The following is a 23,903-nucleotide window of genomic DNA, read 5'->3' as shown; positions in this document are numbered from 1 at the left end:
CTACCACAGAGTTCTTTATTAGAAAATATTAATGAAAATGACCATAGTGAAGATGAAAACTTTTCCAAAGAATTAAGACAAGAGATTTATTATAGCATGATCTAAACTGGCATAAAATTCAGGAGATTCCATCACTGAAAGTGCTATAGAAACTCAGTAAAATCCTATCTTCTTGACATTATAGCCCTATGATCTGGACCCGGGATTTCAGTCTTAGAACACACACACACACACAAAATAACAGCAGAAAGTAAAATAATGGTAGAGTAACAATGTCATTCATAATCAGGAGCCCTCTGGGTCTTCACACTAAATATCTAGCTTTTGAAATTTAAAAAACAATGCTGTGAAACTTCATTGCAGGAGGTGGAAACTAGAAATTAGCTTTAATTAAGCAAATCTATTGTTTTTGGCTAGTTATCTTCCCCTAAAACCACATCTCAAGTCTTTACTCAATTCATGACAAATATTAACTAGCCTACTATTAAAAATAGAAATATTTCAGCATTTTCCTCTCAGGATAAATACCTATAAGCTGTCCTTTGAAAGTTTTTCATGTCCACAAATAATCTCATAATTTATATTGCCCTACTGTTTTAGAAATCAGTACGCTTATGCACACTCTCAATCCTTCTTAATCATATTATTATAAAACAAATCTGAATCTGAATAAAGCAAGATATATAAGTATGGATCACATTGGTCATAATTTTATCATCTTCCTCCAGTAACTTCACATTAATAATTTTTTAAAAAAAACCTTATATCTAAAAGAAGTAAATCTGATCCTAAACATGAAGTATTTTATGAATCTGAGGTGACTCTTATGAGTATTTAGAACCAAATAAGTCTGTCCATTCCTTGCTCCTAATGTTTTAGTTCCATATGCCAAGGTAGCAAAATGAGTCCTTCATTCTTTTTTTTAAATTATATCAGCTGACAGCTGTATGCAATCAATCTGATTCAACCAGCCAAAACTAGATTTCTTTCTCAACCAACCCCTGCATCTAAAGTTTGTGTGTCTTGGAACAGAATGCGTTTTTATGTGGGAAAAAATAGAGTAAATCTTTTATTAACTCTCCAGGAGGTGTTTGGTTACCAGACCCAGAATCTACGCAGAGCTCTCTGCCTCATAACATCCGTGCTGACCTGTGGGGTCCTTCTCCTGTTATTCTACTGGAAGCCCCAGTGGAGGGTATGGGCCAACTGTATCCCATGCTCCTTGCAAGAAGCAGACACTGTTTTGCTAAGGACAACGGTGCGTGCCCTTCTGTGTTGCATCTATTGCACAGCCTGTGATGGCCAGCATTCCAGAGTGGATCCTCCTCTATTTAAGTTTCCCTGTCTACAAATAGGAGACGGCAAAACTATCTCTGCCGTCTATTTGCTATGTCTTATTTTGACTCAGCAATGAAGGGCATTTCCTCCACATCAGCCTGGAGAAATTTCTACCATGTCAGGTTAATTGTGAGAGCCCTTAGCCATTACATGAGCAGTGGCTGTCAGTGTTATAACTCTTAAAGACATAACATGGGAATGATTGTTCAGTTTTTCAGAAATATGTATTTTGAGGAAATTATACATTTTAAACATCAAGGTGTGATTTTAAGATAGCTGGAAACTATTTTCTAGATATAAAGTTTCTTGCAAAGTGTATCTTTCTCTTTATTCCCTAGCACAGTGGTTCTCAAATCTTAGTGCAAATCAGAATTACCTGGAGGGATCTTTAAAACAGAGACTGCTGAATATCGGATCCAGTAATTTTGGGGTGAGGCTGAGAACCTGCATTTCTAGCAATTTCCAAGATAATGATGATACTCTTATCTGCAGCTCAAACTTTGGGAACCACTGGTCTAGCACTTGGTAGGTATTTGGTTGATTGAGTGCTTTATTGAACAACATTGGAGAATTTATGGGCTGGATTGTCTTCTCTAGGAAGAATTTCAAAGATATATGAGGAAGAAGGTAATCTGCCTCTACTTATCCACACTGAAGTTTCCTGTAAGCAAGAACCCAGAAGAACCCCTGGTGGCTGACTACCACTCTGTCATAAACCAAGCCATACTGAAGCCAGAATTAAAAGCAAGTGATTTTAAGAGTACAATGTTATGGCATGTTTTTGTTACAAGAAAATAATGTATTTATTGGATGAAAGTTCTGAAAATCACACTGCTGGGCTGGGAATTACAGCTACGTATCAAGGAAAGTGAGAGCTGCATGTAATAAACAACGCTCACCTCCCCTGATGGGCTTTACTTTGTGAATGACAACTTTTCTATTACATTTGTAATTGCATTTGCAATGTATCCAAGTGCAGAAAATCAGGTATGTTTGGAACCACTTGGAGAAGAGGTTTCAGAAAGTTGGGTAAGTCCGAATTTTCCTCAGCACTCATCAGGATCTAAGGGAAGAACACTGATTTGTTAAGTACCGTGAACTGAAGTACGGTTCCTGTCCTGACCACACCCTAGGTTGTTGGAAGATAGCAACACCTGCTACGACATCCATCATACGTTTGGACTGGGTCTGACCGGTGGAGAACAAGAGGTCAGGTGGGGTTTGTGGTACTCCTGGAGTAAACTCTGCCAGCAGAAATGGAGATACCACATTGCTTATGATCAGTGAACTGTTGACATAATGTTTCATCAGCTTCATATAACCCCAGCTCATTTACTGGCATCAGAGAGATGTCGTAAATTATTCTCATCTTAGGCACACTTATTAAAAGGAAAAGACTGAAAGAACAGTACAAGCAAATAACATTTGATCTTTTCTCTCAGGATTATAGAACAGTATTCTCTGTGTTGTCTTTTCTTTCCTCAAAAAATCTTGAGTCATTTCATAAACATCAGCATCTTAATCCTCCAAATCCTCGGAGAGACAGAAAGACAATGTGATGATTGCATTTTACTATGGAGAACCAGCCCTGGAGAGAAGGATTTTGTTTGCTCAGTTAACTGTGTCATTCACCACTGTTATTTACAGAACCTAGAACAGTGCCTGATTCATGGTAGAAGCTCAATAGATATGTGTGGAAGGAATGAATAAGTAAATGCATTCATTGATCTGTGAACTAAACTCTAATATGCCAGGCGTTTCGCAAGGCACAAGGGATCTAAGGATAAATAAGACTTAGTCATCGTATCAGAGACATTAACTGACTGGAAGGAAAGAGAGACAAAGAATAGTGGTACAATTATGAGAATGAGATCTATAGATGCCAATAGATTAGAAAATCATAGTATTATAGTAGCACAGGAAATTCTTAGGCTCCTTGTTAACTCACAGTGACCTAGAGTCCTTGCTTTCCTAATCTGTAATTTGAAATGGTGAATCCTGGTGACTCTGAAAGTAAACCATTGCAAGCCTTCCCAGGAATCTTAATAATCACCTTCACTTCTTGCCCAGTTTTGGGGACAAGAAGGAGGATCTGCCTGACCATCTTCACAGTTAGTCAGAAACAAAAATTCTCAAGCTAAGAAGCAATCTGGTACTTAAAATACAGGTTCTTGAGTTTTCCTCCATAATTCTGATTTAGTAGGTAGAAGCTGGGGTAGTGGTAAGAAAAGACACTGCATTTTTAGCAAGCAACCCCATAATTTGTATTCACACCAAGCCTGCGAGCTACTGATCTGTTATTGTTTTCAAGCCTTCCCTCTGTCTGAACACTATGCAAAATGAACCAGGCATCTAGATTATGACAATATTACAAAGTGCCTTAGTGATGGTATCATTATATAAGATTTCAGATACAATGCTTAAAACACTGAAATACAAAAAGTTTTCAAAGTCATTAAAAACATATTGGTTTAATAGCATTAAGCACAGGACATTTAAAGGATTGATCTATTTAGGAAATCTAGTTGATAAATATAGATATACTCTGCCTAGGAAACCGTTTCCACAGGAAAGATTTCCCATCCATGTAGCTACCTCATGTTTGTCCTTATTTATCAAGTGCCAATCTTTAATAAGCATCATACATAATTAAATTTAAATCTGGTCCACACAATAAAGAACTTGACAATCTAATAAGCAAGACACAGAATATAGTTTCCCAAATATGAAGACTAGAGGAGACAATCTACTTAGAAACATAGAGTCACATTTTATTTTGTGGGTTTTTCTCTTTGGAGAGTAAAGAAAGCAAGTAGAATATGGAGCATTCCCCCCGTCCCCCACCAATTTTCCCTTTTATATTTTAGTGTAAGACTAAATGCTTTTTTCAAAAATTAATTGTGATTGATTGGTTGGTTGAATGATAGCTTATCAATTTCCTAAATGAATTCGAGCTTGCTTGCATGAAAAGCAAGGACCCAATAAAAGAAATAAAGGAAGAGGGATACACAAAAATCTCTGATCATGAAAAGCCACGAAATCTAAATACAACTTCCTCTTTCAGGCTTCATAGCAGCAAAGGCAAAGAGAGAAAATGCACAGATGTTCATAGTTCTCACTTTCCGGTAGCAAAAAGCAAATCAAGACATCAGCTGTGATAATTTTACTCTGGAGAGAAATTGCCAGAGGGTATCAGGAAGAAAGCAGGAAAATTATTCCAGGAGGTTCCCTGCCCCTACCTTCATTCATTCATGAACTGAACACAACTTCCCATCTTAGTGCCTGTCCCAGACAGGTCCATAGACACTTGGGGTAATTCTCTTACCACAAGGACACAGGGCCCTATGGAAAATACACACCTACCTCATCCCTCATTCATCCAAGCTGTCTTCCTATTAGGACAGTTTTTAAGTTGAGTGACCCTTCATCTTTTCACTCAGCCCAACTTTATTTAGCTTATTTACCTTTGCCTCCTTTATTTAGCCTCCTGAAGGAGAACTTTCTGGCAGTAGAGGTCCAGGCACGTCCTAATCAGGGGTTAGTTAGCTCCAGACCAATTGCCGTGTTGGTAACCCAGAACTCTGGAAGAAGAAAATTTTGATGGCTAAGGTTTGCTAATCTCTCTAATGGGAATACTCCAACCATGGCTGATTTCAGTGTGACATTGCTGAATCTGGAGCTGTGAAAGTGGTACTGATAATTGGCTTGGTGATTCTGCAGGACCAAACTTAATTCTCAACACTTGTCACACCACTGAGAGAAAAGACTTGCCTGTTAGTACCAGAGGAAAGAAATCTGAGTGACAGCAGCAAAAGAGGGTGGATTTGCCATCAATGCTTCAGCTCCAAGCGGGTGGAAGCTGTTCCAGGAGAAGAGAGAGAAAAAAGAACAAGAGGAAGGCAGGGGAGAGAGAAAGAGATTTAGGGCTGCTACAAAACCCTTTTCTCTTACTGCTCAGGTCTTGTGGGAAGCAAAAGTCAGCAAAGAAATTGTGCCTATAGACCATGACCTTTTCCCCTTGGAAAGCTCCATCCTTAGAATACAGCCCACATATAGATACCCATCAGATCAGTTCTTTGAGAAAGAGCAAGGAAGGTTTGGTTAGAGTAGAAGAGACAGGCTTTACTCATTCTTCTGGAATCCAATGAGATTGTCTCAAATCTTAGCATTTGGTTAGAAGTCAATAATTTAATGTAAAAATATAACCCATGGTTCTATGGCTCTGAGTCCACTGAAAGTATAAAATCACTTAACTCTAAGGTCTTGTTTCAGAGCAAAACCTTATGGCAGCATGAGTAAGCCTAAGTCCTGGGTCTCCCTGGAGATCCTGGGATTTCTCCATCCCCACCTCTCCCCAGATGCCCTCCTGGTCCTCTGCTTTCTGGATCTTCATGCCTGGGAATGCTCCAGGCACTTTCCCCAAAAAGCTGATGAGAAGCACCTCACTCAGCTCACATATAGAGCATGAAACCCTGCAAGAACTTGAGGTTATCTGAAAATGTGCTTTAGGAAATGAAAGAAATAGACAGGTCACAGATAAGAACTAATGTGAAAAAAGAAAATCACTTTTGTGATTTTCTTTTTTACAATCACTTTTGTAAAACGGATCCTCTCTGTACAAATTATAAAGTATAGAAGCAGGTTCAAGTACTGCTAAAATAGGGATTTTTTCCCTTGAAAGCAGTTTCTCAAAACGTGCCTATCTTGTTATTATTATTATTTTTTAATGGGAAGGCTCTAAGACCAACATACGGGTTATACTCTACAACCATACCCAAATCCCAGCAATTGAGTACTGTTTCTATGCATCTGTGAATTTCTTAGCTCTCCCTTCTGTTGGAAAGTGGGTATGTTAGGGGAGTGAGGGATTAGCTAGCAAAATCACCTGGGAACTTTTTTCAAACTCTAATAAACCCACTCCCTAAAAATTCCACAGTTCATGGAAATGGGTCATGCCAGAATCCTCAGGCTTAGTATTAACTGTTTGGAAAACTACAGGCCTCCCTCCCTGCCAAGGACTCTATTGGTGGCTTATCAGAATGGAAGCCGAGCGATCACACGCAGTTTGAAGATGCTCACCAGTGATTGTGACATGCTTCTCCTGCCTTTTTGAGGACCCCCAGCCTAGTCTTCACCATCTGGAGCCTAAAGGGCCTAGCAGAAAACATATTCTCAACAATTATTTGGTGAATAAATTGATAAATGGATGAATGAATGAACAAATAATCAGATTGAAAAGAGATAGAGACCATCGCCAAAGAAAATATTCCTAGTCATTCATGCTTGGTTTTTCAGAAATACCTTCCAGCAGGTTTACTAATATCTCATGGTTGCAAGAAACCTCAGTGCTCCTTCAAGCACAGCTTCATAGCCAGTGCAGAAATGCCCTTCATAACTTCCCCTGTTAAGAAATCCTTCAATCTCTTTGGAGAGGGACCTTCTACGTCCGAAGCAATTATTCCCGTAATGAATGGTTCTGAATATTAGGCAAGTCTACTTAACTTCATTCTGACTATTTAGTTTTGTAAGGCCACCTGGAATAATTCTAGGGCTTCTTTTTTCCCTGCCAGCTCGTCAGATTTCTAAAGTCAGGGCATGTCATCTCCTTTGTTCCTTGGAACTTTGCTCATGTGACCCAGCTTCAAACCTCATATTCCTTCTGGTTGCTCAGCCATTGGTCACAGTCCCTGAAAATTCTGCTTGGCTTGTGCTGAGATTGAGATGAGTACACAATTCCCTAAACATGCAATACTTTTTGGCAAGAGACAGTGGAATAGATGAAGCAGCAAGGGGCATGCCTGTCTGTGATTCAAACATGGCTGTCAACTGAAAAAAGAACGTACAACCTAAAAGTTGAGAATTATGTTTATTTGGCAGACATTCTGAGGACTTCAAGCCAGTGAGACAGGACTCTCAGATCTCATGGAGGTCCATCCATGTTGCTGCAAATGGCATTATTTCATTCTTTTTTAATGGCTGAGTAATATTCCATTGTATACATGTACCACATCCTTTGGACTATTGTGATGATCAAATGAGAGAATCTTTTGTAAGAACTTTGTAAATTGTAAATTGCTTTGCAAACACGAAGCCTTCTTTTTTTAAATTTTTATTTTATATTGGAGTATAGTTTATGTACAATGTTGTGTTAGTTTCAGGCACACAGCAAAGTGATTTAGTTATACATGTACATATATCTATTCTTTTTCAGATTCTTTTCCCATATAGGTTATTACAGAGTACAACCTAAAAGTTGAGAATTATGTTTATTTGGCAGACATTCTGAGGACTTCAAGCCAGTGAGACAGGACTCTCAGATCTCATGGAGGTCCATCCATGTTGCTGCAAATGGCATTATTTCATTCTTTTTTAATGGCTGAGTAATATTCCATTGTATACATGTACCACATCCTTTGGACTATTGTGATGATCAAATGAGAGAATCTTTTGTAAGAACTTTGTAAATTGTAAATTGCTTTGCAAACACGAAGCCTTCTTTTTTTAAATTTTTATTTTATATTGGAGTATAGTTTATGTACAATGTTGTGTTAGTTTCAGGCACACAGCAAAGTGATTTAGTTATACATGTACATATATCTATTCTTTTTCAGATTCTTTTCCCATATAGGTTATTACAGAGTATTGAGTAGAGTTCCCTGTGCTATACAATAGATCCTCACTGATTTTCTATTTTATATATAATAGTGTGCATATGTTAATAGTGTGCATATGTTAATCCCAACCTCTTAATTTATCCCTCCCTGAGGGCTTCTTATTGTAATGTACATATGTGTGGATTTACAAGGTGTTAGCCGTGAAGACCATATACCATCCTCCACTTCATTGGCTCATTCCTTCATGTATTCATTGAGTTCATATGCTAAGGACCTGTCCTAAGTGTTGGAGATACCAAGGTAAGATAGACATGATCTCCAACATCAAGGGCAGTCTAGAATGCCTGAGAATTCTAGGAATATCTTCATATCTGTGTCTTTTTAGCTGCTCTTAGAATATAATCAAATTATTTTTTTAAAAAAACTCAAAATGCCTTTCTAATTTCATTTTGATTCTTGAGTTGTACTGTACTTAAGATATATTTTAACCAGAAAAACAACTTTGTTCATCACGTACTAACTTTCATTTAAAAATATATTAGTATTTTGAGATTGGCATGTTAATTTTTGATTGAAGACACAAGTCCCTAAAGGGTAGAAAAGGGACTTCTGCTTAGTGTGGCCTGTACTCACTTATTAATATGAGCATGTAGCTGTGACACTAACAGATGATCAATCTCCTACGGAAGATTAGTGTGGAGGCCAAATGCCATTGAGGTTGAAATCCAACCCCACGTGGAAGGTGCTTGTTAAACAGGTAACTGTTTTCATTTATTTTTGAAAATAAACTCCTATTTTTTCCTTTTTTCTTTCTAGTACTCAGAGAAATCTTAAACAAACGGATACTTTGATGTAGACAAAAGTCTGTGTTTTGTGCAACTTTTTTTTGTTATTCCCACTGACTTTTAGTTTATGCTTTTCCTGTCTATTGAGGTTTTCTTTTTATTATTATTTCAATAAATATATATTTTTTATACCAGGAATTCTAACTGGTCCTTTTCAATAACCACTTGTTTTAAATTCAAATCCCCTCCCAGTGTGAGGGACAGATTCCCGTTTCATACTCTCCTGTTTGTTTGTTTTGTTGTTTTCAGTGTTTTATGGTGGTTGTGATGGGTAGGGGGGAGTGGAGAGGATTGTTATTATTTCAGGATCTCTTTGAGGACTTAAAAAGTATTATTTTGGTCTTTTTTGTACTGTTCTATCACTCTATTATATCCATTTTCTTGAGAGTGACTTCTTCCTTGGTTGGTGTTTTTGTTTGTTTGTTTTAGAATATTTTCTCTGTATGCTTCGAAGTTATTGCTTTCGGTAAGTTCAGCTTGGGTGGGACTTTCCCTTCTTCCATTTCTCCTCCTTTCTCACTCTCCCTTTTTGGTGGCTCTTATTAGTCCCCATGTGTCCCCAGTTCAGAACTAGGGCCTGTGTTGGAGGTTTGTGCCCTGTCCCTTGGGGATCTGTTAGATGCAGGCCCCGAGCTAGCTTGGAGCTTGGCCAAGTTCACAGCTGCACCACAAACTTGCCTCTCCTATTCCTCACTCTGCTGGTGAACCCTTGCTGGTTGTGACTTTTCTCAGCCTCTGCTCTGGGGCAAGCCTGGTTTTGTCCCCCGCCACTTGTGGGACACTTATTCTTCCCAGCATTGAGCTCCTAGTCATTGATCTCCAGTCCTTGTATGAAAACCAACAGACGGATCAATCAGTCCCCACTCAGTGCTGCATGTTTCTAGTCTATTTCTAGTCCACATAGATGGTCATGTTGGTTTTTAGCGTGGCCATTTTATAAAATCAATTTTTTATTAGACTTTTTTTAGAGCAGTCTTAGGTTCACAGCAAAATTGATTGGAACGTACTGAGATTTCCCCCATACCCCATGCCTCCACATCATGGCTCACGGGCCCAGCCGCTCCGCGGCACGTGAGATCCTCCCGGACCGGTACACGAACCCGTGTCTCCTGCATCGGCAGGCGGACTCCCAACCACTGCGCCACCAGGGAAGCCCCAGGATGCTTTTTAAACTTCTTATTCAGGTACATTTTCAAATTACCAAAGACTCTTTCAAGTGTCAATTTAGTCTATTTTGAAAAGAGTGTCAATATTTTCTGGCACTTATTAATTAGGCCTTTAGTAGAAAAAATAAGTAAAACTATGTCTTCACATTTGGTTTCAAAAGAATATTGAATAAGGGAACTAAATTAATTAGGATGGTGTTGTTTCTTCTACAAGAAGTATTTAACCAATTGTCTACTGAGTTTATACAAACTCGAAATCGTATTATCTCAAATGTGTAACATACAATTAAAGCATTTTATGCCAAGCAGACAGAAGAGCTATAATTTGTAAGAAAACATGTTGCAACGGAAATAATAAACCATTAAGGAGCACAAGCTTCTTTAACGTACAAAATATATCCAAGGGTTTAAGAAACTTCTAAGATATATCCTATTAACCTATTAACCAGATGTCATTTCATTTTTAGGACTAAGGTAGAAGTTTATGTAATATATTAGAGAATTATAGAAAGTAGAGGTAAGAAAAAGTGGCAGTGGTTTTAGGTAATATTTCATCTAACTCATAATAATGATAAAGAGCACTTCACCAAGAAAAGAATCCTTGCTTTGCTCAGATGGACTCTTTATTCAAGCTGTGTGTAGGTCATGTGACCTTCTCTAGCTCCCTGGGGTTTGCCCTCTCTGCTATTATTATTAATAGTGAAGTCAGCAAGACCAAAATGGGGACAGTGAGGGAATTTTAAAAGTTGAAGATATTATTAAGAGACCAAAAATACCTGCATGGATGACCATCTTTGGGGCTGGTGATAAATTCTGCCCATGATTTTCACTGCATCTTTGGATAAGACGTTTCCCTTCCCTGGGTAAGACTACCCTCTTTGTTCAAGGGAAGGTCCATGCTGACTTGACTGACTCTCGGAGGATCTTGCTAAGACCTGTGACACGACAGTATGTTATTTGTAAATGAATGACCTGGATAAAAGTGGAATCTTTAATTTTCATTGTACAACTTGACTACATTGGCAGCATGTGATTACATGAAAAAGAAACCTGCAATAAGGAGTTCAAAATTGAAGTTTGCTTTTAAAAGAGTCCGAATCATGTTTCTTCTCCATTGTGGGTACATCTGTTTAAAAAGGTAAATTGTTAGATTTTGTTATTGGTCAAATATTTTTGAAAATTCAAAATAAATAAGAACGATCAATTTGTGGGCATGACTCTGAGTGCTTAAAATAAATTTGCTTCTGCTTATCACATTTTATGTGCTTGACATTGTCTCTACTGAAATTACTGGAGTTCTAAGTGAATTCTATTGTTGTGTGTTGTAAAAATGGAAGAAAAAATTCTATAAAGAAATGACATCATCTTGACTGCCACTATGGTCCATGCAAGTGACCCAGATGCACTTTTCATACCTTCATAGGTTTTACATCTATGCTACGTGTTTCAAGCCTTTACCCTCACTTTGTGGCTGTCTCAAGGTTACATCGAATACTCAGTGGCCATCATCATCTGTTCTCTCCATTGTCTTAAGTGTGTACGATTTGCGACAGGTAAGAACAGAAATCATAGTTGGATTCTGTTTAGCTTCTGGCTGCACAAGAAGCCAAACCTATGGCCTTTCCACTGACAGCAAAGAGTTACTTTGTTAAACATAAGTCATAACAAAAGAAAAAGCAAGGGCTTACTAAATATGGGACCTCAGGAGGAGGGCTTCAGGAATACCAGGTAGATTTAAACATCTTTGCAAACTCTGATTATCAACTGATGGCTGCACTGAATACAATGTTTAGGACTCTGAGGCTGTGTCTGAGCATGGTGGGAAAGAAAACAGTGATGGATTAATGATGACAGCATAGTACCTATCCGTCTCACTTACCATCGCTGTTCATCTTATAGCCATTTAAAATCCTCCTTTTAAAGAAAATCAGTCTTATAAATGGTATAGCAACACATTCAGAAGTGAAATCTAGCTGAATATTATTTACCACAGCCCTTCTGAATCTCATTTTCCCACAGCATCTTTCTAGAAAATGTTCTACTACTTCGCTTAAGATGCATCGGGCTAAATTATGAGGCAACATCCAAAGGGTGTCTCACTGTATTTGTTGTATAGTTTTGAAAACTTGACTGTGAAATTGGCTTTTTAGACACAGGGAACAATGCTACTTGCATCCACCTGTCAACTCTATTGAACTGTTGAAATCACCTAGTTTTCTCAAACCTCATCCTTCGTCTAGAGAAGAGGAAACTAAGATTTCCTGGGGAAACAAACAAGGGAGCTTGTTCAGGTCATAAAGTGGGTTTGTGACAGAGTCAGGGCTTCTGGCTCCTCATAAAGGAAATTCTATTGCATGTGCAATATTTCCTTAGCAGAAAGCACTTTCCAAAGTAGCACATAGCTGGGGAAGAAAGTCAAACCTACGTGTGAGAGGAGAGATGAATTCTAGCTATCAGCAGAGTAAAGTTTGGGCCCATGTCAGTAAGGCAGATGTGGAGGCTTTTAAACAAGCCCAGCTGAAAGAGATCTTTTATTGTTACTCTATTTCAGTCACTCAGCAAATATTAGATCTAAGATTGGCTTTTTGTCTGGTTTTAGATGCTACAAATTTGGAGCTGTGATGTGTTTGATGAGAAATGAAAGAAAGGCAATATATATTTAAAGAGTTAGAAAACAGGACCTAAAAATGAAAAGTTAAATCAATGGAGACACTTTGAGCTAGAGAGTGAGTTCTAGAAGGGCTTTGTTTTATTTATTTGTTTTGTTTTTTTGGCTTTTTCTTTTTAAAAAAAAAAATGAGTGCCTAGTGCATTTCTTCATGAACAAATTTAAATCACAAAAATATTAACAGTGATCAGTAACCTGCCTCTGATGGTGGCAATTCCTTTTTGTCTGGCTGCCAAGTCAGGGGGCAGAGTGACTGTCCTTCTGGTGAACTCTGAGCATTTGAACAAAAGAAGGAAAATAAACACCAGGACAATAAAAGATCTGGCACTTTCTGCTCAGCCACAATAGGAAAGAAATTATAGTGTCCCAAACTTTTACCTTTGTCATTTGATAGAGGTATGTAATGTGAAACCCCCAAATCAAATTTCTAATTCCTGGGTTTTGAGAAATCTTTGTTTTAATAGAATATCTAATTTGATACCTACGAGCCACTCGTATGCTTTCTGGCTGATGTCAAACATCAGTGAATACAGCTCTTCTCCCATGTGCTTCCCTCTATTGGGAATACACAGACACACAATCAGTCACCTGAGTGTATCATCACAAACCATCTCAGGGTTCTGAGGAAAAATACAGAATGCTCTGAGGACTTTGGCAGGGAGATCTTATCTAGTCAAGTTAAAATCCCCGGCTCACTACTCCTATTTGTGTTACTTGACACTATTTGTTACTTGACACTTGAATGGTCACCTTCCTTATCTGTAAGATGTGTGTGTTTGTGTTCAATGTTATAGTCAAGAAAAGTAAATGAAACAATGCATCTGAATTACTTGTGTTCCTGGTACATAGTAGGTGCTCATCAAATGTTACTTTTTGTTACTGTTATGGCTGTTGCTGTTTTTATTACTGTTCTTGGAGTGGGGAAAGTAGATTATGGAAAGATGGGAGGAGGCACAGAGATTGAAGGGAGAGGAAGAATAACTTGAGCAAGGAAGTAGCACAGGAACATCCCAGGACAGGGCTTCTAACCACCACTAACTCATTTATTGTGTGGCTCTGGGAACTCTTTTCTCCTCCCTGGACTCATTTTCCTCAGCTGTAAATAGTGGAGGTTAAACTCTGTTTCTTTCGGCCCCACCTTTTTAGGGTTCTATCATTTTGCCAGGGCCACCAATAAGGCATGAAAAAAGGGCTCTTGGAAACTTTAAAACACTAATGAGAAACTTTCTGGCCACTGGGAATGTGGGAGCACGTTTTGGAGACTGGAGTCAATTCCTACAGGACCCTATTAATTTTGGACTAACTAGCCACATAGACTACTCAGTCAGGATGTGGACAAATAATAGAAACCTGTTTAAACTCCCTTAATCATAAAAGGGTTATGGATTATAAATATGCACCAGTAGCTCACGAAACCCAAGAACATGAAGTACAGATGGACTTTACTGGGGGGCTGGACCCAGGAACTTGGATTACTCTTCCCAGCCTCCTATTCTCAGACGAGTATGGAACGAAGTACACATATTCTGGGGCCAGTGTTCCATCCCTACTCTTCTCTGAAAACTGGGTGTACCCAGAGCCCAGAGCTGACAGCCCACAACTGGTTTGTTCCATGTGGCTTTCCCCTTCCACTGGCACAGCTAGTTGGAACAGGGGTCACCCGGCCAGTGGAAGCCAATCCATCAACAGGCATGATGGCAACATATCTTTTCGCCTGAGATCCTGGAATAAAGGCTTGAAGCTTCTGGTCATACTCTGTCAGGAAAGTGATCTGAAAATGATGTATAGCTAGGACCAGGGTGGCCACTCTTGATCCCTGTGTATGGACAAGCAAAGAAAAAAAAAACTTCTGCAGAGGAAGAGAGGAAAAGAGTGAACCAAATACACAGTGAGACACAGAGGTGAGCAATACACAGTCCAGCAGAGACAGAGTCACCTGTTCCTCACAGCGTTTTCTGTTCCTGTTCAGGAAACTTCCTTGGGACACTTGGCTGTACTTCCCACCCTTCGGTTCATAAGACATCCCTGCATCCTCATAAATTCTCATCCTCTGCTTAAAGCAGCCTAACAAGTTTCTGTTACTTGCAGTCAATTTGTCCCAAGGAAATGTGGTGCTACTGTTTGATACATTATGCTCCCCTAGCGTGTTTCCACCTATTTCCCCTGACTTAGATATTGTCTCTGTCCTACACAGTATCCATCTGTATCTTTATGACAAATTTCAGTCTCTCTTTTAAAATTCCTTTACAATGCCCATGTCTTCACTTGGAACTCAGGTATACCTTTCTTTAAGGAAACCCCAAATAAATTTAGAAATTCCTGTGGAGGAGTAGGGGAAGTGTTGTAGAAAAAGTTAGGTTTGATTCTATAGGCCAGAGGGCAATGTTCCAGTACGAAAATTACTTGAGATTCCTGAGTTCCTAAACTCTTACCTATTAAATCAAAACATCCAGAGTGTAAGAGGAATTTGCACTTTTTAACAGTTTCATAACAGGTGATTGTTATGCATTCTAAAGGCTTAATTAACAGCTGTTGTTACAGAGGAACACACCAAAGGCAAATTCAAGCACCAAGATCGAAAATATATCTATTTATTTATTTATTAATGTCATCACCAGCTGAACGAATTTTTCACTCTTTTTACTCTATCAGATGCGCAGAAGTACAAGTTTATATGGAGATTTATTTACGTATTTATTAATTTGTTTTATCAAAACAGAATTGTCCTGTGTGTGTTAATCTGGAACTTGCATTTTTCACTTTACAATATATATAATGGCCACCCACCATTATAAACAAATAATTCTAAATCATGTTTAAAAATAATGATGTGATATTTCATGGTATACCATAATTTATTCAAATATTCTCCTCTTTATGGAAAATAAGGGGTTTCTTCTCCAATTTTTGCCACCACAGATATGTTGAATTAAACATAGCTACAATATAGGGTAGCCTTACATATTAGTGTTTGCATCTCTTTTTCTCAGCAAAACAATCAAAACCAGGTTGCTGAATCAAAAGATATGTATGTTTTGGATATTAATAAATACTGTAATATTATTTTCTTCAAATGAAATAGTTCATTCTCCTATCAGCAACATATGAGAATATTCATTTTCCCAGATCCTCACCAGCATTTGGTGTTACAGCTTGACATTTAGAAATTTCAGTCTAATACGTTTTTTTAAATTGCATCTCATTGATGTTTTAATTTACATTTCCTTGATTACTAGTGAGATTAGACACACACTTTCCTTTGTCTAAAAGAGATTTGCATTTTTATTTAGTGTCTGTTTACATCCATCATATAGGTGAAAAAGTTTTATTTTTTAGTCTTTTTTCTCTTGACCTTGACTTTTGCTAGATTTATAAAATATGTCTAGTTAAATATGTTTCCTTTTCTTTATGGCTTCTGGGTTTCTTGTTTTGCTTATAAAGTTTTCCTCTTCCAAAACTGGATATTCTTTTTTTTCTATTTGTAATTTTCTTAATATTTATTTTAAAGTCCTTAATGGAATTTAAACATGCAGAATCTACACCTTAAAGAATCCCTGAATGCTTTTACTCAAAACAGTGACTGGTATGAGAATTTCAGACTTGATGGTAATATTGCAAAAGACTTCTTTGAAATGATGACACTAATTCCATTAGCAGTTAGCATTTGTTAATAAAAGCTTATCTGACCCAACCTGCAAGGCATCTTGTAACACTATGCAAAATGGGCCAGTTTCCTGAAACTGTATCTTTGCAGTTTAAATCACAAGTCCTCAACAATTAATATCTGTTTAGCACTACAATTTGCAATGGACTCTGACATTTCTAATGAATGTGCTTGTATGAGGCTTGCAAACTGTGAAATGCTACCCATATGATATACCCTCCCATCACCTGAGAGGGAGGGCCAGGGGCAATCAGGGATGTAAAGTGACTTGCTCACACTCACCCAGGAACGGCAGCTGCAGACCTTAGTCCCAGGTTTCCTGACTCCAAGTCAAGTCGCTGTCCCATTGAGCAAAATCTCAAAGTAACCTGTGAGCTTCCTGTGGCAGTAAATGAGGTTTCAATAATTTTATAACAAAAAGCAGATTTGGGGAGGAGGGCTGGGAGGAAGGGAAGAAAGAGCATCTACTGCCATCTCCAAATCATGCTCAATAAATACATGCTTTTGAGAACTGCAAGAGGGGAAGTGTTGGCAGAAGTGGGATAAGACATCTTCATGCATCTACTCTAACCCTAAATCATGTCGCACGGAGAGGTTAACCTTGTCTAAGCCAAGAAGCACCCCGTTGCAGTGCAGTCCCTTTCTACCACGTTTGGTGCAGGTATGAGCGCAAACCCTGGCACTCAGTTGCATTTCCATTGAACTGTACTGGCTCCACGGGCGGCTGCTGGCAATAGCACGGAGAGTATCTGGCCTCATTCAGGACTGAGCTGGGCTCAAGAGACACCTGAGTTAATGCCCTCATTACTCATCTGTGGAGGAAATCCAGCCAGAGCAAACACAAGGACACACAGCAACAGATGCCAAATAATAACAGTATGCAAATTAGCCTTGGAAAGGGATCCTGGTCCCACCGAACAGGGACTGGAGAAACCAGAGGGGGCCTAATGAAAATCAGGCAGCGAGCTTCGAAATCATGGCAAGCATCACAGAGCTGGCTTTCTCCTAGCTGGTTGGTTGTCATAGAAACCTGTGTTTGTAGAGTTTCTGAGTACATTAGCTCAGAGGATGCTTATATTATCCTACTGTAGTGTTGCTGGGAGAAGTAGAATAATTCAGTTCAATTAAATAAATATTTGCTGAGGATCTACTACGTGATACACCACAGGGGATACAGATAAATACATAGTCCCATCTTTGAACCTCCTGACTTGGAGGGGAGACCTGACAAGAAAACAGATAGCTCTAATGAAATGGGATCTATACACTAATACAGGTGGAAACACAGTGAACAGGACAATTAATTCTTCCTGAGGCTGTTAAGGACTTATGGAGAGGAGATGACATTTGAGCAGGGCTTTATGGGAAGGATTAGAAAGAGTTGGCTAGTAGAAAACAAGGGTAAACATCCTAGGGAACAGCTCAAGTGAAGGCACAGAAGCATGGCAGTTTATGCAGAATGCTAAGTCTGATAAACAAATCCAGCTTTATGCCATCATGAGTTTTGAGATTTACGGTCAAGCACTATTAACTCATACTTCACCACTTCCAAATGTGTTATCATCCTCTTAAGCTAAGTTGAAATTGTATGACATTGACTAAGAGAGTTTGTTAAGCAAGAAAATAAAGAAATTTGCAAGGAAGGATGTTTATCTTCTTAAAGGGCAAAAGCTGCTTTCAAGCGCTTTCAGAGAACATGTTCATCAACAGAAAAGGCTTTAGAGTCAGATGAACCTGGTTTTATTTTGACTTTAATACCTAGTAAGTAAATGATTGTGGGCAAGTTACTTTAACATTTCCAAGCCCCTGTTTTTTTGTTTTATTGTTTTTGTTTTGCTATATGTACTTTGGAGGTAATAGCATTTTCATCATAGGATTATCTTGAGGATTAAAAAAAAATCAAGCCATACATTCCAAGTGGCTAAAATAGCACCTGGCACATGGTGACTGAATAAAGTTCTAAACTGTTTAAAAATAATAATTTGAGTCCTTTGTTATACTCTGCGTATTTCTTCTATGAAGCCTTGGGGGTTTTGAATAAATCTCTGATGTGCAAAATAAATCATGTCATTTTAGAGCTTGAAGGGAAGTTGAGAATACTCCAATTCAATGTTGTCTGTTTACAAAGGAAGCGGCTAACTTGTAAGGTGAAATGTCTTATGTACGGGTATCTGGCTGGTTAGTGGGTATGCCTGACCCACCGCACAGGAATACTGACTGAATCCAGTGCTCTTGCTACCAAACCGCTTTCTCACCGTCACCCGTCATTAAAATGAATGCCCCAACAGGCGAGCCTCAAGAAGTCAAGTTAGGGCAATGAATATGTGCCCAATATCACTTCTTCCACTCAACTGGTCCAAATGATTGAAGTTTAGCTTTTCATGCAAAACTGAAGTAAATAATAAATAGTTCTATGTAAATATTAACACTGAACTCACTGTGTTCTCTCGAGAGGAAAGATGCATAACTGTGTGGAATGCTTGTCTAAGCCTGATGAGATTTATAACATTAAACATCATCAACAAAACAGATAAAAATAATTTAACATCTAAAAATGGAATTATGTTAAGCTGTGTCTAAGCACTGTTGACAGTATTCAGACCTCTTCTACTTAGAGTTATCTGAGTAACTGACATCCATACAGAGAGGGGCAGCGCCTTCCAGGGATGCCTCGGCTGGTCCAGCATTGTACTCCCTCTGGCTCGTGGCACCCCTGACAGTTTAGAGAATTCTGTGGCCCACATCCCTTATCACCTCTGTTTTCTTGTCCCCTAAGTCATCCTAGCAGATGCTTCCTCCACTTCTCTAGGCTGCTTTGTCAGGGTCATATCTCAGTGAATCCACCTCAAGTGAATTTTTCCAGCTGATGTACTCAGACAACTGTTTTATTTTGTTTTTTTAACAACAACTTTCTTATTAATCATCGACACTCACTGAGCTCTTACTATAGTAATGAGTACTATCCAAAGGGTTAAGTAAAATGAGATAAGCCTTAAGTAACTTAAAACAACTGTATAAAATAGATACTGCTATTATCTCCACCTTTGGATGAGGAAAAGGGAGTTATACAGGCTAAATAACTCATAAGTGGTAGCACCGTGATTCCAAACGGAGCAGCATGACTCCAGTCTGCAGAATTATCCAATGTGAAAACCCACCACTTCATAAAGGAGGCGATGGCTGTTCCACTTACGATCAAAATACAACCTAAATATTCACAGGCTCTTACAATGGAAAGCCACTTACAGTTCATACTCAGCTTTGCTTTCTACAGACAGGAGGCACAGAGAGCGGCAGCGGTCTCGTTGCTTTTCTTCAGTCTAATCATGCATCCCAAGAAGGGAAGTCTCGGTTCCTTGGCTTGAGTCCACGTGGCAGTGACTGTACATCATCTTTCTTGGTGGGATTGAAATAGCATTAAACTAATGAGCATATTTGCTGCTGTAAGTAGGGAGTTGAGCGAAGTAAGGGTTGAGGCAGGGGAGCAGGAACATGGAAAGTAGACTTGAGTCTTTTTCCCCAGAGTCAGTTTGGCTGTGACAGTACGTTCGGCATTTACTGTATTCAGATCAGGTGGTTTTCCGCATATGGAAATATTAGGTATTTAAACACTGACTTTGAATTTGTAGCAATCAGTTAAGCTGCACAACCTTGTGAAGGATCACAACAAAGTCCAGGTTACAATCATTGTAAAAGGCAAAGGTAAGTGATGGGTTCTGCCATCGTCAGCATCCTGGTATTCAGAGTGGAGTCAGTCTCATTTGTTTTATTGGCCAAGGAGAAAAAATTGTTTCTCATTAGACGGAGGACTGGAGCTAAGGTGAGGTAAACAAGGCATCATAGATGCAAACTTTAAGGAGGAAATGTCATGAGAATGCTGGCCTGTACCTGCGGGATCCTGAGAGTGAGCCCTTCGTTGAATTCTGTACCCTACATACCTGGCATGCCTCACCCTGGTCCCAGCCCTGATTGAACCATTTTTGTCCAATGTCTGATTTATTTCAAATTCCTTCGGTCCTCCGTATTTCACTTACTGGAATGTTACTGGGTAAGCCTTCTTAAGGCTTTGTGATTTCCCCAACTAACAATCCCAAACAGACCTTGCATCATATATTTCAATCTGTTATCTGGAGCCCAGGCCTGCATAAGGCTTATAGATGGCTGGCTGGACATTTGGCATTTGTTCTGGGTTAGCTTGGGCTGGGGTGGTCATGACTCTCAGCAAGGAGTAGCTGCATTCCTGGGCAGCAGAAGTTGTCTGGAGTGTGTACATAGGCCCCAATCCAAGAAGAGATTGTGCTACGGGGTGTGGGGGGAATGGGGAGGACGGTCAGGAACCCAGCCACAGAGAGTAAGCAGCAGCAAAGGGGCATTCCTTCTGACCAATGCCATCGAGCGTCTTCAGTGGGCAGACCGCTGTCTCAGGCACTAAGATCAATATGGGACTCTTGTTGCTGAGCAAATCCTTCGCCATGGCCCAGGTATCAATTCCCTAATCATGGTTCTCTGGGAATCTGCAGTTGAGGGGAAAGGGGCTGGAGCAGGTGAGCATGCAAGGGTAGTTCTTGGCCAACAAGTTGATAAGAGTTCTCAGTTGTTTTTATTGTTAAGTATAAACAGGAAAAGTTCAGGTAGTCATGTAAACTTTGCCGTTGTATAGGTTTGCAGGGGCTAGAATCCCTTCTCTTGGTTCCCGGAGATATTCTTATTCTTCCAGGAAAACTTTCATTGCCATGCGATGCTGTTCTGATTGATGGAAGCTGTGTGGTGAATGAAGGCATGCTCACAGGTAGGCAGTTGTCATGAAGCTTCCTCTTTCCTTCCAACAGCCAGGCCAAATGAGCAAAGCAGGTCAGTGTACACTTACCTGCTTTATACCAATGCTAAGGTATTGAGAGATAGATGAGGAAGACACACCCAGACTATTCATGCAGTTGGAAGCCATATATGCAAACAGGAAATGTTTAAGAATATAGGAATCAAACCGCAAGACACACGAAACTAAAAGAAAAGACTTATACAACATGGAATCAATTAATTGCCTGATTAGTGGGATGAGTAGTGTGCTCTGAGTTCAGAGGAGTGTTAGAACATCATACTGTTTGATGCACAGTCTCTTCATAAATATAAGGGTAATTTATACTCCTGTACAAACAAAACACAGCCTAAAAGCATCACCTCACAATTGGCAGGAAATAGAGATTTCATCAGCCCTGCGCTCTGTAGATGGAAAACCAAGCTCCAGCTTTCAGTGGGAAGGAGATTGAGTTGAACATTCCAGAAAGGCAGTCAAATAGTTCTGTTCTCTAGAATCATGTTTCCAGTTGATCTCACTGAGCAGAAAACTGGTTTTCTAGTTGTGGTTTGAACTATCCTTGTCCTCATTTATACTATGTACAGTCCATTTGAATTTGGGTAATTAGTAAGGTACTATTTATAAAATATTCTTTAGGCAAAAAAGAAAATACACAGAGCATCTTAACGAAAGAAGAAGAAACTATATGGCACTACAAAAATAGGAAGTATTGGCCTATTGTGCTTGCAGATTGTTGCATTTTTCTGTTTCCAAATGGTGTAAAGACAGGAAAAAAAAGACCCCACACACGCACAAAACTTTTTTAACATCACCTAAACATAAAGAGAGGCATTCTCTGTTCCTAAATTGTTCAACACAAGTAGATTTCACATGAAAAATGGGTCTGCCTAATTTAAAATTGAGACAGGAAAATGTAGTAAACCTAAATATGTTCAGTATAATTGCAAAATACCCCTTTAATGTGTTAAAATCTAACTGCCTTGTAATGGCAGTGATAAGGATTTGCATACTGATCATATCTTTCATCCAGAATGTTGCCATAATACACTAAGTATAAACCTCAAACCCGAGAAAACTGTGCTCTTCATTCAGAGGCAGCAATTGTCTCATATTCCCAGCAGCCTGCCAGCCAAGAACAGCATCCTTCACGGCGACACAGAGCATGGCAGTGAGAAAACAGGGGAGGACACACAGCAGGGTTTACTCCCCTGGGTCTACTGACCTGGGTGACCGTTCTTGCCCTGATTCTCATGAAAACTCAGAGAGTCTCAGAGAAGTAGGAATGGCAAAAATACCGCCTTTTAACAAATGTGCAAAGTTGACCTAAAATGACCTCAAATGGTCAGTGGTTTTTCTGAGGGTCTATTTCAGGAAAAATAAAGTCATCAGCATTTATATATATGTAACCTAAGTACTGATCAAGTCAATTTTAGAAACAGACACATAAAATGGAAATACATCTATTTCTTTCTCTTTAACTTCTTGAAATAGATCTATGTACCAGCACGCTCTGAATACTTTCTTACACATCCTGCCTAGATCCTCCCACTCGCGTATGTATTTGTGGAAAGGATCCTGATTGAACAACCAAGTTAGGGTTAGATTCCTGAAACTACAACTGTATTTCTGGGCTAGTGTCCACAAATGTGACTCAGGTAGTTCCCCATGTGCAAATATAGTCCTTTGCATATACAGAAGTCTTTATTTATGTAGGAAGAATAGCAAATACTTCTAACATCTCTATAGCAATTTATATTTTTATAAGCAACTTTTATACCTCACTTCATTGTAGCATAAAACAAATTAGACTAGGAACTATTATAATACCCCATTTACAGATAAGGAAACTGAGGTGAAAAGAGACCAGGGTTGCTCAACTAGTGAGAAAAAAGTCACAGTTGGAGGTGGCATTGGCTTTCAGGCATGAGGGACCGTAGGTGTGAGGAAGATGATTTGAGGGTGGGTTCAGCCACTGCCTTCCTGTTTTGTGTCTCATCACCTTTTCCTCTCTCCTGGTTATTCCCATTCATAGCACATACCCATTGTGGGATTTTTCCTCCTCATCTTCATAACCTCATCCTATTGCCATGAGCTCGGCTGTCCAAGAAACTTAACTTTATTTTACACTTCATTTTTATTTTAGCTCCAAATCTGGCCATCCTTGAAAGTAGGCGGCACGAAGTATCTGGTACAAGTCAGGCATCCCCATCCATTAGCAGGACCTCCCGACTCTGGTCTGGCTACAGAAGTTGCATAAGGCACTGGGGAGGGGCATCTGGTCTGGGGCCCACTCCTCTTTCTGTTGCCTCACAGCACGTCGACCTTGGGAAGCATCCAGGGCCTATCTACCTGGAAAAGGAGGCAGACCCAGGTGAAGTTGCTCTCGGTTTCTACACACTTCTAGAATGTTTCCATATCCTAATTTCGTTCAGGCCCCTTCTCTCAAAGACACACGATATCTAAGTTTCCTTTAGATTTTCTTCCAACTCCCAGTCCATTGGTTTGGTTTGGTTTGGTTTGGTTTGGTTTGGTTTGGTTAGGAAAGTAGTAGAGGAAAGGCATGGTGAACAGAAAAGCTTTGTTCTCACTCTCAGGTGGTCGCTAAAATCCATTATCAAATTTATGAATGACTTTTGAAACTCAAAAGCTAGTCCTCTGTCCTTTATTTCTGCCCCCCGAGACAGTGATCCCCTTCAAGATTTAGCTCCTCACGGAGGGGTCAAGAAGCATAAGGGAATACCTTATTGCCTTACTGAGGGGCAATTTTCTCTTGGTAGCAATAGCTAATTTTT

General features: G+C 39.3%; 1 protein-coding gene across 1 annotated transcript in view; it reads left to right on the top strand.

The window, feature by feature from the left end:
* The first annotated feature begins 1,033 nt into the window (after positions 1 to 1,033).
* The window catches only part of ATP13A5 (ATPase 13A5), a 94,328-nt gene continuing 71,458 nt past the window's right edge, over positions 1,034 to 23,903 (top strand). The window contains 11 exon segments of the mRNA XM_024124185.3: positions 1,034 to 1,258; positions 1,936 to 2,082; positions 2,297 to 2,367; positions 2,472 to 2,552; positions 4,560 to 4,562; positions 8,642 to 8,681; positions 8,683 to 8,709; positions 11,387 to 11,475; positions 11,477 to 11,516; positions 19,925 to 19,997; positions 20,956 to 21,084. Coding sequence (XP_023979953.3) covers positions 1,034 to 1,258; positions 1,936 to 2,082; positions 2,297 to 2,367; positions 2,472 to 2,552; positions 4,560 to 4,562; positions 8,642 to 8,681; positions 8,683 to 8,709; positions 11,387 to 11,475; positions 11,477 to 11,516; positions 19,925 to 19,997; positions 20,956 to 21,084 — 925 coding nt within the window.

Source organism: Physeter macrocephalus, chromosome 1, assembly GCF_002837175.3.
Source record: "Physeter macrocephalus isolate SW-GA chromosome 1, ASM283717v5, whole genome shotgun sequence".
Classification (NCBI taxonomy): Eukaryota; Metazoa; Chordata; class Mammalia; order Artiodactyla; family Physeteridae; genus Physeter; species Physeter macrocephalus.
This window is presented reverse-complemented; position numbering and strand designations above follow the sequence as displayed.